Source organism: Abrus precatorius, unplaced genomic scaffold, assembly GCF_003935025.1.
Source record: "Abrus precatorius isolate BTA unplaced genomic scaffold, Abrus_2018 Scaffold10, whole genome shotgun sequence".
NCBI lineage: Eukaryota > Viridiplantae > Streptophyta > Magnoliopsida > Fabales > Fabaceae > Abrus > Abrus precatorius.
In genome coordinates this window covers 8,217,784-8,235,939 of record NW_020874292.1, presented here as the reverse complement: position 1 = coordinate 8,235,939, position 18,156 = coordinate 8,217,784, and the positions used below count along the sequence as shown (strand labels likewise).

Sequence of the window (18,156 nt, the reverse complement as noted above, 5' to 3'; positions counted from 1 at the left end):
GTCTATCTTTAAAAATAAAAAGTTATCCAACTACTTTTCCTTTAAAATCCAACACCCAAACATACCACTGACCAAGTTCCATGACACAGCACCAAAATAAGGATTTGGAGTTTGGATCATATGTTATAACTACCCAACCCAACCCAACCCGTGCTTATTCACAGCAGATTCATTAAATTATTGTTACTCATTCAAAATTAAATGCTCGTTTCTACGGGTTGATCAACTCAGCAATTGTTCCAAATTTCCAATCAATTCTTCAAATTCGCATACACAGGAAGTTTCAATAAGAAATATAATCTCAAAATCCATATTTGCACCACAAATTATTTCCGTATATTATTATTATATATTTAATAATTGGTAAGGCATGTTTTACAAGCATGTGGAGCAAAAAGCTTATAATATGATTAAAATAATCGAAAGAAACGAAGCCATCCAAGATCGCCCAAAGAGTTCAACGTAGTAACCATACTCCACACACATAATTGGTTTAACATAAGTAATCAAACATGGTTCCTATTTCTCCCACACTAGTTTTACCACCCCGAATGACTATGAAGCCAAAATTGTTTATTTTAGGGGTTACAATACGCAAACATACATTGCTACTTAATGGAGTAATCACGGAGCAGGCTCACTTCCCTCTTCAGAAACGCGGGCAACGCAAAAGCAGCTGAGTGCATCTGCACCAAAAAAAGATCATAGAATCATACTAGCGGGTAGGTATTTGCTGAAATGGGACGCGGGGAAGCATCCATACTAATAGATTTTACTGTATATGAATATACAAACGCGCGTGCGCGCGCACACACACACACAAAGCCAGATGCTAATAGCATTAGTCCAAAACATTAGTATTGAAAAACCAGAGCAGAACTTCATTGAGAAACACACACACACACACACACACACACACACACACACACACACACAAAACCACATGCTATTATTACCTTTGGTTACGATCTACAAATAAGAATATAAATCGTTCACACCAACAAAGGTTATATAAGTAGAAGCATCAGCTATCTACGGACCACATATTTACCTCTGAGTTATAGAATCGAAGTTCTCTTCTGTGCTCACTAGCACCTTCCAACTTTTCAATGGGGTTGATTGGGTTTACAAAATCAACAGGTGGTCCTTCTGTTGAGCATAGAAGAAAACCTATCACACCACTGCATGCCAAGGAAGGCAGCCGTTAAACAGTATACAGTCACCAATATCATCTAGATAAACCAAAATGTAAATCATTTTTCTTAACAGAACAAAAATGAAATGCACTCGGTAGCAGAGTTCACTCTTTTTATTTGGATTTTGCCTACTAGTACATTACTAAAACCTATCCTTAGCCTAAAAGTCATGTAAAAGTGTTTCCTAAACCATATAATTTACCATTATATTTATAACAAATTGAAAGTTGACACCTCTCAAGAGGTTAAGTGAAGACCTACTAAACTTTGGAACAAACTAAAGCAACAACGTGACACACCCAAAAAAGCTAGGATTGACACCAATCATAATCATATACCTTTAGGGTCCCCACTATTATGGTAGGCCCGCATCAGTGGGACTCTCTTTATCAAGAGGTGTAACCACCGCTGTAAGAAAAATTACTTTCACTCTTACACCAGGTGGAAGCATAAGTTGAGAAAAGAAAATTTCTAAAAGTAACATCAAAGGAACTTTGAAGTGGAACAGAATATTATTTTGTCAGCATGTTGAAAAGCACAACTACCTTGGATAAGTTGGTACACTTGCCCATGCATAGTGTACAGAACCTTTGAATGTTTCTCGACAAACAGAGATCATATCTTGGACAAGGTGTGTATGAAGCCACATACTTTCTGCCATATTACAGAGAACTCCGCCAGGCCTTAATGCCTTAGCTATTGTCTCAAAGAAAGGCTTCTCAACAAGTTCTTGCGCAGGACCTAAATTACACAAGCTATCCTGTAAATTGTTGATAATAATAACCAACAAGCAAAGAATCTCAATCTTTCTATATGATAAGTATGTGGCTAATAGTTTAGTGGATTCAGAGTAAACAATTTAGCATCTAAAATTTCGAGAAAACCATTTTTCATGAAACTTTTGAATAAAATTCAACAGAGCGGAATGTAGGCACATGCAGATAGCTGATCAATATTATTAAACCAGCTAACACAGTCACAAACATTGTTTTTCACTGAAATTTCCTCGTGAATAAATGCTAGACACCAAAGTTGTGGCCAATAGCCCTAATATGTAAGTGTGTCAGATTCAGGTGAACCTCATCTAATTGGGCAATGTCAATAAAAATATAGTTCTTCCTCAACATTATTTTTCATTTCTTAATAACAAACACATTTTCTTTTAAGTATTGATTCCAAAAATACACAGGCCTAAGTGAATATCTTGGATGAATGAATAATTTTAAACTGATATGACATACCCACAGGATCTGAGGAATCAACAATTATGGCATCATATTTCCCTTCTGGAGCATGTCTAAGAAAGTCAACAGCTGCCAAAGATGGGTGAAAAATAATATCAGGTGAATAATCATACAGTTTGCAATCAGTAAATAAATTATACATCAAATTAAAACTAAGATTTGCAGATAATATAAATATTACCATCACCAACGTGCAGGTGTACTCGAGAATCTTCAAACCCAACAGCTAACTCCGGAAAAAACTCCCTAGAAACCTACAAAATAACCATGGCAATAGGTTCTTCTCCATAATAAAATCAGTTATATTAATGACTAAAGTATGATGTTACTTACATCAATAACCATCTTATCTATCTCACAAATATCAATACATTCCACAGAGCTGTGACGGGATACTTCCCTTAGAACTCCACCATCTCCACCACCAACAACTAACACCTGAATTAAGAACATAAAAATCATTAAGCAGAATACGAAAACAGAGAGGAAGATAAAGAAAGCATAGAAAAGTGGAGTATATTCAATCAAACTTATTTTTTAATGTCTCAAACACTTTCCTCCATGCAGATGAGAGCATTGGAAATGGAAATAACAACTGGCAAGTCAATCATGATTATATAGCAGTGATAGAAATACTAGAAGAACAGAACACAATAAAACAAATGCTAAATTGCTGAATCACAAAGGAAGTATGCAACTTCAGAAAAACCATTTTCGCCTTGTGATGATAAGAAACCATATTTTTAAATCAAAACAGAAACAACTAAAATATTTTTTAACAGGAAGACATCATATAAGCTGAGATCCAAAATCATTAGATCAAACGACTTTACATTTTTGGGGGACAGAATTGAACAGAGGGGAAGATGAGCAATCATCTCCTGATAAGCACATTCATCCTTCTCAGTCAACTGAACAATCCCATCAAGCACAAGCACTTTGCCATATGTTGATGACTGCAAAAAAAAATAAAATGATTAGTGTTAATCTCTTAAGGTAGAATTTAGAGAACATTATAAGATTAAGAGAGACAAACCTCAAAAACCAAGACCTCTTGGTACTCTGACCTTTCCTTGTATAAGATCTCATCTACTTTGATTGAATGTGCTTCTCCTAATGATAGACACAAAAGCCATCAGCATTAATCAAATCATACGCAAATAAGGTGCATACTCAGCGACCAAAGTGGGAGTTTTAAGAAATGACTGGAAAATATGGACGTTGGTGATCTTGACTTGAAATTCAAAAAAGTAGGAAAGTAAAAACTATTGCATAACTACATAAACTCACTCCAATAGTCATATGGCAATAACACATGCACAGTGCAGAATTACAGAAGTACCAGTAAGACCCACCTGGCCACATTGGGTTGTTGAAATAAACAGCTTTCCCAGACTTCCCTGTAAAAAAGAAGATAAAATAGAAGAAAGTAATGAACAACAGTAATCTATTTACAACGGTAATCAGGTCCAACTATTGTAAGTGAAACAGAAGTCGAAGAATACAAAAAATAATAGCAGATAATGACCAGAGCAAGTTTGAGATACTGAGAACCACCCAGAAACAACAGTGGAATGACACTTCGCCTCCAACTCAGGGGCTGAAGCCTTAGCCTTCAAACAACAAGAAGGAATTTCCTTCTCTACACCATTTCCGTTACTCGCCTTCCCATCCATAATCTTCTGGCATTCCAAACCTCTTCCTGCGCCGTCCTCCATATATTATCTTTTTCTTCTCTGGCTCCAGTCTCTGCATGATAAGTACATGAGTCGTCACTAAAAACACTTAAATAATGACTATCAGACACAAGACCAAAAAATGATCCCCTTTACTTAAAAGTTCATAAAAGAAAAATCCCAGTACTTGCAAAACCAAACCATGAATCAGAGAGTAAAGGGAAAACAAAATGGCAATCCCAAGTTAAAACGACCCCCATTTGTAAGCATAAAACTCAAAGTAAATGTGGATAAGCATTGGCTTCCTTATTTTATTTGGTTTTGTAAATTAATTTTTACTTTTCTTCACCGACAGTGTTTAAGTACGGAACACGTACCTCCTAAAAACAAGTACGAAATGATTAAGAAAACAACCCACAAAAATAAAAATTACAAAAGCACCGTTGTACATTAGGCATAACTTCAAAATAAATGATAAATTAATACAAACATATAAGCAGAGTGAAATACAGAATTGTACCCAACAAAAAAAATACAGAAATGAAATCAGAACACTCAGCAGCTTAATATCAGTTTCCAAAACAATAAATGACGCCAATTAATAATTAATTACAGTATCAAACTATCAATCATTCACTGATTCTGAATACAAAATATACGAGACACCCAAATCCTCGGCCAAAATAAGGCGTTATCTCATTTCTTATTCAAGCTTGACACGCTCAGAGTTTCGAACTCCCATGTTACCAAAAAGGAAACAAAATCATCACTTGAAAATTCGCCTTTCCTTCCATTTTTTTCCTCTTTCCACCAAACCAAATCCAATAATAATAATAATAATAATAATAATAATAATAATATCATCATCAACAACAACAACTAGTCGTGTCAGAGAGTTCCAGAAGTGTATTTGTCATCGCAGAAAACAGAGGGAAATAATAATAGAAAACGCGGCACAGAAAATGATAGAACACTCGGGAAGCAAGAGCGTGTGTATTGCTATCGTGAACCGCAAAGAAGCGGAAAATTGTAATAATTAATGTCGCTGCGGAAGCACGTTAGAGGATAGCTAGGGTTAAGCGTAGAGAAAAAATCGACAAAAAACAGAAGAAAAGGGCGAAAGAAAAAGTAAAGAGTGGAGAGAAGAGTGATGAAGAAAATGTTGATGAAAGAGAGGGGGCAGTTAGGGTAAAACGTGGAGAGTGAGAGAAGAGAAGAGTGAAATGAGGGTCTTGCCTGTCGCGAATGTCGGAGAGAGAGAGGTGTGATTGCGAAGGAAGAACCCAACAAGGACGAAGATGAATAGACAAACTCTGTATCACCCTATCCACCTTCTCTCTCTTTTTTCCCTTTCTTTCCACCAAAATGGAACCTCTTCCTTTATTTATAAACATTTTCTTTCTGCCTTCCACGTTTTCTTCTCTTTTCTCTTTTCTTTTTTTAAGTTGCTTTTGCTTTTTTATTCTTTTATTTTTTTTAACGTGTGTGTATATATAGATAATATTAAATTTTATAGCTTTTAATAAAAAAAATGTTATTTATTATTATATATTCTTCCACACACATGTTAAAATAAAGTTATTTGTTTAATCACATTTCACAAACATTTGTATCTTCAAAGCTGCTGCACCAACCTGTCGTTAGCCAATGAAGCACTCTAGGTGATTTTCATTAATAGAAAAGTAGAAGGGCTGAATCGACTTTTTCTCGTTTCTAAAAAATTGCTTCTATTTATTAGGATATGCTATGCAAAATGTATAATAATTCAACTTGTAAAGTTTTTACTGGTGAAGATTGATAAAATTTCATGAAATAGTTATATAAGTTAAAAATCAATTTATATATTCGGAGCTAATAACTAAATAACAAAATATAACACAAAAATAAATTAATATAAAAATATATGTTAACCAATATCTTAAAGATACTTATTAAAAATTATAAATATTATATTTTTTAATTACTTGTTAAAATTTTTATTAATATACACATATTATAAATGAAATTTTACTATTTAAAAATTAAATATACATAAAACTATTTTTTTCATAATTTATGGTATATGCATTTTAGTACAAAATTAATTTTGAATTATATTTAAATTATATTTAAAAAAATTAAATTAATTTTCATATTATAAATAAAAAATGTTAGTAATAAATTTTTAACACATTTTTAATATGCATTAATTAATATTATTATTTAATATTTATATTATAAATAAAAGTACATTATCTAGAAAGTGAATTATTGATTAAATTATTTTATTTTGTAATATGTATATTTTAATATTAAAATTAAATTAGATAGTATGTGAATTATAATTTTAAAATATTTTTACTTTTTTATCTATATTTTTTGTTAATTTCATTCTAAATGTATATTTTAAATGATTTTTAAAAAAAAATTCAATATCTGTTTTTATATTTGTAAAAATACCTTTATTTTATAATTTGAACTTTTTAAATAATTTAATTTTTTGAATTTATAATTATTAATATATATTTATTATTATTATTCAATTAAAATTTTTACATTATACAATAAAAATATTATTTTAAGATGATTTTTTAAATTATTTAACTTTTTAAATTTTTATCATTTTGATATATACTATTAGCAACAGTAAAGTTAAGTTAAACTAATTTAAAAATAATTTTATTATATCTAATTATTTTTAAAAATATAATTTTTCTTATGTAGTTATTTAATTGTATATATATATATTTTATAAAAAAAATAAAATACATTTCCATTAGGATAGTTATCAAATTTTTAATAGAAACCTTGCATTCTTTGAAACCTTAATTACTATTACCAGGATCCTTATTAGCAAGAGAAATAGAAAATACAATTTAATGTTACATATAATATTTCTTTAAAATGAAATATAATAAAACTACCAGGATCCTTATTAAAAAGTTATAATTTTATAATTTTCTTACCATGTGCCTCGCACACAAATTAAAAAACTCAAATAAAAAATAGGATTGTGTAGCTGCTGCATGTGCATAAGATTGGTGACGCCACGTAAGATTCATGCGGCAATCTGTTGATGTGTCCCATCTTAGAGAGAGATAAGCTCAGACATTTATTTCGACAGACAGAGAGAGAAATAAGACCCGTTTGGCATTAGAAAGTGACGTTCGTTCTTTATCGCAATTCTACTCGAGGAATGTGCCCAGGTTGTCCAACTTTAAAGCTAGTCAAATAAGCTTTAAATTAGTTTTATTTATCTTTACAAACACAGTACAATGCCCCATGCTATTGTTGAATTACTTTTACTTGATATAAATTATCATGCTAGTAAAAACATACAAGATATAAATGGTTTGCAACTTTAATACATTCAAAGAAAATAATAGAGTATGAAAGAAAAGTTAAGACATAAAAAAAAATTAGACTTTAAATAAAAGATAATTTAGTAAAATTAAACTATATATACAATAAAAAATATTCATCATATTATAAAATTAAATGAATTATAAAATATATTTTATAAAAAAAATATAGTATCTTACGTGAATAATATAAATTGTGATAATGTTATTAGATTTATTTTTTGTATTGAATTGAAATATTAATTTAAAATTTATTATAAAGTAATTTTAAAATCTGATTATTTATAAGTGTTAAATCTTATTCTTAATAAATTAAGATTAATTTCTTAAAGTATATTCTATTATACAAAATATTCAATTATTTCATGCAAAAATTTTCTTATGTCCTCGTAAGTTACGTTACAGAAAAATAACTCGGTGCTAAAAAATAACTTGATGCTAAAATGATAAAAAATTAACAAATATTTCTCTCCTATTTCATACTTTGCAATACATTGCTTAAACTAAAATGATTAAAAAGTTATATGTAAGATTAATTTAATAATTAATAAATTAGTTTATTTGACACTTGTATTTAAAAGATCATTTTTATCCTTGAAATGATTATTCATATATAATTTCTTTATCTTTAATTTTAAAAAATTTACCTTTTTTTTCTTTTCAACAAAAAAAAATCATATCAAAGAGAAAGAAAATGCATTTTACTCTTTGAAAGGCAAACAAGCAGAACACACAAACAGGTTATGAGAGAACTTTTTCCACAAGATGGAATGGTCTTTAGTTAACTGCAGGAGGAAGGAATAGATTAAATGGGGGCATCAGCAAGCAAAAATTAAGAAAAAAGAGAGAGGATATTTTAGTAAATTGCAACAATAGATGAATCTTCCTTCTATTTCTCACCACAAGAAATTGTTTTTAGTAGGCTCTCTACCACTCCCATAAATCACTTTCATCCGTATCCATTCTTTTGGAACGGGAGAACCTGTGCTTTTCTATTCTAAATCATTCTATTTTATTTCTTTCTCTCTCAATTCTACCCTTCCAAATAAAGCATTAATGCTTAATTGTGAATTAATTTCTTTTTTTTTTTATTACGTGAGAACAAATACTTTTTAATTTGAAAAAAAAAATTGGGAGGATATTTTTTCCTAAAAACGATAAATCATTATTTAGAGAAAAGGATGAAAAGAGAAAATTTAGTGAAATTTTAAATAAGGATATTTTTACAAACTTAAATTAACTTTATAAATTACTAATTAGTTTTGATAAACTATTTTAATCTGCATACATGGATTAAAAGTGATTTACGCTTAAAAACTGAACAAATATGTGTAACTCAAACCTTTATACACAAGTCTTTACTAAAAATAAAGTTACGTAAGAAGAAAGTATATTAATTCTGAGAATTCCGTTTCCAAACGGAGATACAAAAAAGCACGTCATGCCAGGAAGAAATCCTCATTCTGCAAACCATTTGGTAGCAGAAAATGCATATGCCAGAATCTGTAAAGGGCTGAAGGACTCTACGAGCCAATATTGATGAAAACACAGCTATCACTTTTCCTTTATTTTCGTTTTATTTTATCATTGCACCAAACATAACATGTCTCGGACGAAAACTTTCTCTAATAGTAGATAAATAACGTGTATCAACGAGCTTCACTAAAATGTTGGTTGATGTGTTGATGAAAAAGCTTGAAAGAAAATCATGGTTTTGGAAACGTGGTTTTATAAAAGAATCGAATCTCATTGGAATCAAGAGCTATCGACTTTTCCGTTTAGGAATCATTTCTTTATTTATTATACCCATTAAATTGGACGGTCAAACTACGAATCTTTCAAATTTATATATTATGATTTAAACAAAAATAACAGGAATTAAAATTTTAAATTATAATTTTAAGTTGTATTTATTTATAAAAAATATTCAATAAATTAAAAAAAAATTTGGTCTGGAATTAATTTAAAATTATTGTGCTCTAATATTTAAGTAAACTTAATTAAAATTTCCTATTGATACTTTAATTTAAGATTCAATTAAAATTTTAATTTAATTTATCTTTAAAATTCATACTTTACCAACTTATTTTTTTTTTTTTTATATCTTGAAAGATATAAATACAAATAAATTTCAACTGAGTAGTTTTATTAAGTCAATGATAATAATATCTAAAAATAAAAATAATTAATGGTTTCTAAATTTCTAATATTTAATAGAAAATTCATAAATACATATTACATTATAATCAAATTATATTTTTAATTTCTGTAAATATGACTAAATTTAATTTTAATTTTTCAACTTTTTTATTGGTTTAAGTCCTTATAAACTTCAACACTTAACATGCAAATAGACATGTTATGACACTTGTAACTTTAGAATGATTGTTAACGAGGGTCATCACAAAATGTTAATAAAAGCTAAAACTAAAAAAAAAAGAAAGGAAAAGAAAAAGAAAAAGAAGAGAGACTTAAATTATATATAATAAAAATAAATTAAAAGACTACACTCAAATTAACTCTGACTAAAACAAAAATACCATTTTTAATGACAATGCCTTATTATATAAGAGAGTCTAACATGAAAATGTTACTTTAGTGCATCTTATCAAAGCTTAGTAACACTCAACATAATATACATCTCTTTCTACAAGGGATTATATTATTTGAACAACCTTTTTGCACACCTACACCATATATTTATACCCTTTTATACTTATTTATAGTTTTTTCTCTCCATATTTCAGAATGTAAAAGATATTACGTTGACTATTTCGAATCACGTATTGACATATCAGAAGATGGACCCGAACTGCCAAGACCTCTAATGTCTTCTGCTGGTAGATCTTGTGGATATAGATAGGGTTTATTAGGCATTTGTAATTCTTCGTCTTTTTCAAGCATTTCTAACACTTTGTCCATTGAAGGACGATCACTTGGCTTTGTCTGTATGCACCACAAAGCCACAATCATCATTTTCTTTGCTAATTTTATCTCCTCTTCCGTGTCATTTTCAATTGTAATTTCCCTTTCATCTTGCAATCGATCATAAACCCAAAAAGGGAAATAAATTTGGCTAGATTCTTCAGCCATTGCATTCAAGTTCTTCCTCCTACTAGCCATCTCCATTAATAACATGCCAAAGCTATAAACATCAGCTTTGTAAGAGATTGTGCCAACATTTCTGTAGAAGAGTTCAGGTGCCATGTATCCTATGGTTCCTCTTGCCACAGTCAAAGACACAATGCTATTATCTATAGGACAAAGTCTTGCAAGTCCAAAATCAGAAACTTTTGGATTGAAATTTTCATCAAGAAGGATGTTGTGAGGCTTTATGTCAAAGTGCAAAATTTTCATGTTGCACCCATTATGTAAGTATTCAATACCACGAGCTACTCCAAGAGAAATGGCATATAACTTTTCGCAACTTAAGGAAGAACTTTCCTCACGAGAGAAAATGAATTTATCAAGAGATCCATTTGACATAAACTCGTATATAAGAGCACGCTTAGATCCCTCCACACAAAAACCGATGAGTTGCACCACATTTATATGGTGAATCCTACCAATAGTAACAACTTCATTGATGAAATCTTGACCGTTGGTTTCTTTGGTTTTATCCAAAATCTTGACAGCTACAAAACGGCCACTTCGAAGTTGTCCTTTGAAGACAGAACCATAGCCTCCACTCCCTAGTTTTGTACTGAATTGTCCCGTTATCCACTTTATGTCTTTGTAAGAATACCGTATAGGCATGATGTTATTGTCACTTTGTAGATAATATTCAATGGTATCATACATAGATAAATGCCTTCGTCTCCATTTATAGATAAGTATAACACTAACGCATGGAGCTGCAATTGCAAATCTGGCACCACTGATCAATACAACTATTTCTGTAAAGAAGATATGGCAAGCAAAAACAAATCATTACAATGGGGTGTAACAAGAATCTGTTAGATATCTCTTAATTTTAAGTCTTTGAATTTTAGAGTTCTTCATAGAACTTAATATATATAAGAATCATTCTAATTTGTTTACCTAATTTCAATTTCAAGATTAAATGGAAGTAGCTTTGCATTTTTTTTCACTCCCTTTAAACAAATAAATTCCACTGATACGTGCTCTTCTATTCCTTTTTGATATAATTGGCTAAAGGGAAGGCTACTTACTTGACAGTTCATCCAAGATATCTACAATTTTCCAAACCCGAGGATTCCTTTCTTCTGCAATAACATGGAAGCAATTAGATCATGTGGTTGACAAATTAATTGTCAATTCATCTATCAGGAGTCTACAATATAAATATAATTATTGATCTTATGGATAAAGTGGTAGTGTACGTAAATCTTGGTAAATGCTTCAAGCATTTTAGATAATAGAAGTTACACAGTTGTAGGGTAAATTGTGTCAAAATAAAATAATAAGATAATTAACATAATTCAGTAATAAGTTATATAGGTAGGTGCTCGTAATTTATTTGGTATAAGTTTAAACTTTTTTATATACCTTGATGCTTTGAAGAGTCTTCACATGTTTTGAAAATGGAAAGAAAAAGAAAAGAGGGATTGCAAATAAAATATTATGTTAATCAAGAGTTATATATGTACGTATAAAAGAAAGATTTGTTGTGCGTCTTTAAATATACATAAAAAAAATTAATTTTTCTTTCATTTACTTTAATATGCCATGCACTAGATTAAAAAAATATTTTAAAAAAATAAACATTTTAAACTTTTTTATATTTGAATTTTTTTAAAAATAAGAGGCATGATAAATTTGCAATAATTCATACAAATACAAAAGAATAAAATAATTCATATCTTTTAGCATGTATTTTTTAAAATCATAAAATAAATAATGATATAACGTTTGTGTATTTTTTGTATGAACAGTTATAAAATATTTTTATAAAAATATCATTTCTCTTTAAATAAACATTACCATTAATTCCAATATTTTCTTTCATACATTTCTAATCTTCATTTTCTCCTCGTCCTTCTACGAGTAATTTTTGAATAGTTCAATATTATGTAGTTTTAATCACTCACGTTGTATTACATATCAATTATTTTTTTTTTATAAATTATAAAATTTATACACATGCCAGAGAATCATAGTTGAAACTACATAGTCTAAAACAGTGAAAAAAATTTCGTGTTCAACACACGATGTCACTCTCAAGTACGAAAAAAGAAAACACGAATCGATCGGTTTCATATCTACAATGCACTAAAGGAAACATAAGTCTATCGCAAACTAACCTGTTCGGAGATCATAACGAAGTTGCCCCCTGCGATTGAACCCCACAAACGAATCCTCGTGACTAAGACTATTCAGCCAAGAAAGTTCAAAGCCATGAAACAGCATCTCATGGATTTCAATGCACGAAACATTGCCAGGAGTATCTTTTTTAGGCCACGATGTGAGATACGTAAACTCCACACGACACGAGTCTTTCAGTCCCAAATCCCAAAGAGATTTCCCTTCAACATTCGCATAGAAAGTACTTCCACGCGCATACGAATTACCGTTCATGCAACTCACGTTCTCACCAACGTATAGATCACACGAATCCACCCTATTTGGACACCTCAAATATAACATAAGCTTTACCAAACTCCTCTTCATGAACGCCGAAAACGAATTTAACGTCCCTACGTACCCTATCCAATACTGATACGCTTGATATGGCTCATCATCATCGCTGAAATTGTTGAGCGTTAAACCATAACGAGGGAGGGAGGAGTAATCATGCGCTCCAACATTAACATCCGCTACTCGTATTGTGTAGTTGTTCGAATTAATTGACTTCACGTTGTATTTTCCGAACTCCAAATAAAGCACCAATTGGTTGTTCTCGCAGGATAGGTTGTACCTCTTGTCACCACATGTGTCAGGACTGTCTTGCAACCGGAAAGGGGATGTTATGTTATGAATCCCGCACCGCCGATAGCAGAGTTCAGCATTTTCCGTTGCATTGCACCAACAATTTCCATACAATAGGATTAGGAGCACCATTGATGCAGCAAAAGTTGATGACATCTCTGTGGTAATTGAGAGAGCAAGAAAAAAATGAATAAATAGTAAAATTTTGTTGAAATTTGTGGTAGCTAATGTTGTCAAAGAATTGAATTTAGCGATACGATGTTATTTCCAATAATACCTTATAGTAGTAATACACAAGTTTTTATTGTGTACCGTACGCGTTAAACGCATGTTAGAAAAACGGTATTAACAATTGCGTGTATGCAAGTCAATCTGACACTGAAGTTGAGAGGGAGCTTAATTAGTATAATGCAACCACTCGCTGGAATCGAATATCTACTAAATTAGCTAATGACGTAACCTCTTATATCATATCATTGAATAGTGAGTTAATGTTAATGACTCGGTGACATTGAAATTTGTTTTTAAACCGAAACATGCGCATATGCTAATTGCCAAACACTCACTCACAATATGGACACTTCTTTGCTAGCAGTATCATCCCATTCTATTGGATTGTTGTTTATGGTTTGCTTCAGTGTAGAGCTTGCACTTGTTATTGGCATTGTCAACAATTGTTCAGAATCATCATGTGGAAACTTGGTGATTCGATTCCCTTTTCGAATCAAAGGGCGGCATCCCCAACACTGTGGCTATCCTGGCTTTGATTTATTTTGTTCAGCAAGTAACAAAACTGTGATTGAACTGACAGAGTCAGTGAAGCTCAGTGTCAATAATATTAACTACAAACACCAAATTATAGAATTATCTGATCCAAATGATTGCCTTTCGAGGCAGCTCCTAAACCTCAAGCTCAGTCTATCAGCTTCACTTTTCCAATTCAAGCCCAGCTACCATGTACATGGTGACTATAACTTTTTCAATTGTTCATCAATGAAAAGAAGTTTGAACTCTTATTTAGTTCCATGTCTCAGCCCAAGTGACTCAACCTCTCGAGTATATGCTATTCCATCCGATACACGCATGGAGAACCTGGAACTGACATTTTGTACCAAAATGTTAAATATTTCATCCTCCCCTTTTGATTTTCTTAAAGAGAATATTCTCGTTCTGACATGGTCTGAGCCAAACTGTGAACATTGTGAATCAAAAGGGAATAGATGTGGGTGGAAGAATGATACTGCCATGCTAGTGAAAGAAATACATTGCTTCTCCAATCACAAAGGTAATAAACTTTTGATTCTATCGCATCATAAAGCATTACTAGCTAGTTGACATTGTTTAATCTCGAGTATTAGGGGATTCCATGTTCAATTCATCTAGATGCAATCATGAAAGGTAAAAATCTAATTGATCCATCTGGATGAATACACTAGCCTTACATATTGATCAACCTGACTCTTCTAACCAGCTACATGCAGCTCTTAATTTGTAAGAACTTAATTAACACTTATCTCAAAAGCATGGAAATATTAAGTCTACCAAACGCAAGTGATTTCATTTGTAGCTATTTCGGAGCATTCAATTAATATAGATTCATGCGATGTCTAATGATTTTATTTTTTTTACTATCACATAAATTGAGTTTGGTTACTGTGGTTTGCAGGTTCATCAACAGCTCTTGCCACCACAGGTAAGCTTTAAATTTCTGCACTGTGTTTTTAGTATTAACCAATTAGTAAAATTATGTTGTTTTGAACATTCAGTTTTCATAAATGTAGGATCTGTCCTAGGATCGTTGTTTCTCATCCTCCTGACCGGTGCAGTTTACCACATGTATGACTCTTACAGACAGCAAAAGGAAAAACAAACAATTGTTGAAAAATTTTTAGAAGACTACAGAGCTCTTAAGCCCACCAGATACTCATATGCTGAAATTAAGCGAATCACCAATAACTTTGAGGACAAGTTAGGAGTGGGAGCCTATGGAACTGTGTTTAGAGGAAGCATTTCCAAAGAATTTATTGTTGCTGTAAAGATGCTGAATAATTCCCAAGGAAATGGAGAAGAGTTCATTAATGAAGTTAGTACAATGGGCAGAATCCACCATGTTAACATTGTTCGATTGGTCGGTTTTTGTGCAGATGGATTTAGAAGAGCTCTTGTTTATGAGTTCTTACCAAATGGTTCACTGCAGAAGTTCATAAATTCACCAGACAACAGGCAGAACTTCCTTGGTTGGAAAAGGCTGCAGGACATTGCTTTAGGCATAGCCAAAGGAATTGAGTATCTTCACCAAGGTTGTGATCAGCGCATTCTCCATTTTGACATTAAGCCTCAAAATGTGTTACTCGACCAAAACTTCACTCCAAAAATATGTGACTTCGGTCTAGCCAAATTGTGTTCAAGGGATCAGAGCATAGTGTCAATGACCACAGCACGAGGAACTCTGGGGTACATTGCTCCTGAAGTTTTCTCACGAAAATTTGGAAACGTGTCATACAAGGCAGATGTTTATAGCTATGGAATGATGCTTCTTGAAACAGTAGGGGGGAGGAAGATCACTGAGGACTTAGAGGAAAACATCAGCCATGTTTACTACCCAGAATGGATTCATAATCTTTTAGAAGAACGTGAGGAAAAGAGAATTCACATAGATTATGAAGGGGATGAAAAAATTGCAAAGAAACTAGCAATTGTGGGACTTTGGTGCATCCAGTGGCATGCTATGGATAGACTATCCATGCAAGTGGTTGTTCAAATGTTAGAGGGAGACATAAACAGATCCTCAATGCCTCCTAATCCCTTTGCTTCTGCAGGACCAAGGAGAACAAGTGCAAGTGCAAGTTTGGGTGAGACTGCTAGACAACTAATCCAAGACTTCGATGTTATCCATGAGCTCGAGTAACTTATCAATGATTACGGAATAAGATTATTATTATTATTTTAGTTTATGTGCTTTGAAAGAAGCATAAGTTGGTGTTGCTGTTGGATTAGATAATTTAAAATTTTAAAATATTAATAGTTTCTTTGCATGTTTTACTCAGCAGATTATATAGATGGTCCAAAACTCCAGGAAATCCATATATAAAAATATCTTGAAATAGTGTAATTTCTAGAAGAGAATAGAAGTATTATAGCACTGGCCTACGAAATTTGGCTAGCTAGAAATAACTAGTGCTTTGAAGATAAGGACATTGATATTTATTGGACTATTTCAAAATTTGGCTTTTCGAATTTTGCTTCCGACATTTCTTTCTTTATAACACAGTTCATCTTTCAGCAAAATTCTCTATATCTAGTTTGAACCATATTTGGAAAGAGGAAACTCCTGAATGTATTGTGGATGCTATTGCCTTGGATAATATTCCTAGCTTTGTTTAATGTAATTTCCTTTCCCGTGTAAAAATAACAGAAGATAACCAGATCATCTGCTACACTCCTAAAGCAATTGTTCAACAACTTTTTATAATTTCTATAATTTTTTATTCAATTTATACATTGAAGTAAAATTTACTAGAATATTGAAATATGCAAGAGTTTACGTAAATTACGAAACTCATTTGTTCTTTGTGCAACACATATCACTCCTTGACGTCCTGTGTTAAGGTGAATCTGATTGTTTACGTTTGTCTACTAAAATGCATGTTTTATTTTCTTTTCAGAAAGACTCAGATGTAAAAAATTGTTCGTATTTTCTTAAAATAATATGTTTAGAATTTTAAATGAAAATATAAACACATTATACGTATTGATCTTGTTTAAAAGTAACTATACATTTTAATTTATCCCAAGATCAATTTACTGGTCCTCTAAAAATAATTAAATTCAATCTAATTATCTAATTAAAAAAAGAATCAATTTAATCTTTTAAAAAATACGCTAATTAATTTCTCAATTATAAAATATTATTATTTGAAACCTTTTATCATGATAAATTAATCGTTAATTTACCTTTCTCAATTATAGAAAATGGCATCGATTTGATTCCTTATCATCAAAATCTCACGATTCGTTCTTGAAAAAAAAAAACTAAGACGTTGCTTATTGTGATTATATTAAGTTTGTAGTTTGCCATTCAAAATTCTCAAAAAAAAAATAAAAAACAACACTTGTATTTGTAATTCTGCATCTCTAAATGACTAAAGTAAAAAGAAAATGTATCTTGGCTGATCATGCAACCTCGTGGATGTATATTGAAGTCCTCTAGAGTTCTTAAACAATTAACTGCACCATATGCAGTTCATAATCTCATCGTTAATATCTTTTTAAGCAATTTTTAATTTAACATTTTAATATAAAATTATAGTCTTTTAAGGGATCAGATTCATGCAGTTAAAAAAAAGAATTGCTGGGGATCTTGATCCATACATAAATTTTCATTCCACCCCTCCTTACGAGTGGTGCTAAGATCAATATCAAATGATGATTTGTAATAAAACTTTAATTTTGTTATATTGTTGCATAATTTTTTTACATTATCAATTAACTAAAAAAATATTATAAATATTAAGTTTTAAAATAAATTTTATTAAAATCAATAATTTTAATAATATAATAATTAATGATTGAATGATAATATACAAAAATTATTATAAAATTACAAAAATATGCAAATCTTAAATACCTCTAAAAATATAGCTAAACCAATATTTGATCTTTTAAAAAAATTTTGAGAAAATTTTAGTATTTTCGGGTAGTCGGTATTTTCAATCGTTGTAATATTTAACAAAAAAATCTAATTTTTATTTGTCATGATGAATAGTCATATTTAAACAATAGTCTAACATAAGAATATTCTTTTTCATCT

The 18,156-nt window shown here is 30.9% G+C and overlaps 3 protein-coding genes across 4 annotated transcripts; 1 reads left to right on the top strand and 2 right to left on the bottom strand.

The window, feature by feature from the left end:
* Positions 1 to 252: 252 nt before the first annotated feature.
* LOC113868436 (spermine synthase) lies at positions 253 to 5,475 on the bottom strand. Of its 2 annotated transcripts, none has more exons than XM_027504018.1 (11): positions 5,353 to 5,475; positions 3,969 to 4,189; positions 3,796 to 3,840; positions 3,477 to 3,553; positions 3,274 to 3,396; positions 2,774 to 2,878; positions 2,622 to 2,694; positions 2,438 to 2,509; positions 1,742 to 1,937; positions 1,052 to 1,181; positions 253 to 686 (listed from the first exon to the last, which is right to left on the bottom strand). In XM_027504018.1, exons 2-11 carry the CDS (start codon positions 4,156 to 4,158, stop codon positions 609 to 611), a joined length of 1,089 nt encoding a protein of 362 aa, XP_027359819.1. In that variant the 5' UTR covers positions 4,159 to 4,189; positions 5,353 to 5,475; the 3' UTR covers positions 253 to 608. The 2 variants fall into 2 exon arrangements, 1 of the variants encoding a protein (XP_027359819.1); XR_003505375.1 differs by lacking the exon at positions 253 to 686 and adding an exon at positions 1,535 to 1,604.
* A 4,751-nt stretch (positions 5,476 to 10,226) lies between these two features.
* Positions 10,227 to 13,502, bottom strand: LOC113850846 (rust resistance kinase Lr10-like). Its single transcript, XM_027481375.1, has 3 exons — positions 12,722 to 13,502; positions 11,630 to 11,683; positions 10,227 to 11,362 (listed from the first exon to the last, which is right to left on the bottom strand). The coding sequence occupies exons 1-3, from the start codon at positions 13,500 to 13,502 to the stop codon at positions 10,227 to 10,229; spliced, it is 1,971 nt and encodes a 656-aa protein (XP_027337176.1).
* A 417-nt stretch (positions 13,503 to 13,919) lies between these two features.
* Positions 13,920 to 16,254, top strand: LOC113850838 (rust resistance kinase Lr10-like). Its single transcript, XM_027481369.1, has 3 exons — positions 13,920 to 14,631; positions 15,013 to 15,039; positions 15,128 to 16,254. The coding sequence occupies exons 1-3, from the start codon at positions 13,920 to 13,922 to the stop codon at positions 16,252 to 16,254; spliced, it is 1,866 nt and encodes a 621-aa protein (XP_027337170.1).
* The last annotated feature ends 1,902 nt before the right edge of the window (positions 16,255 to 18,156 follow it).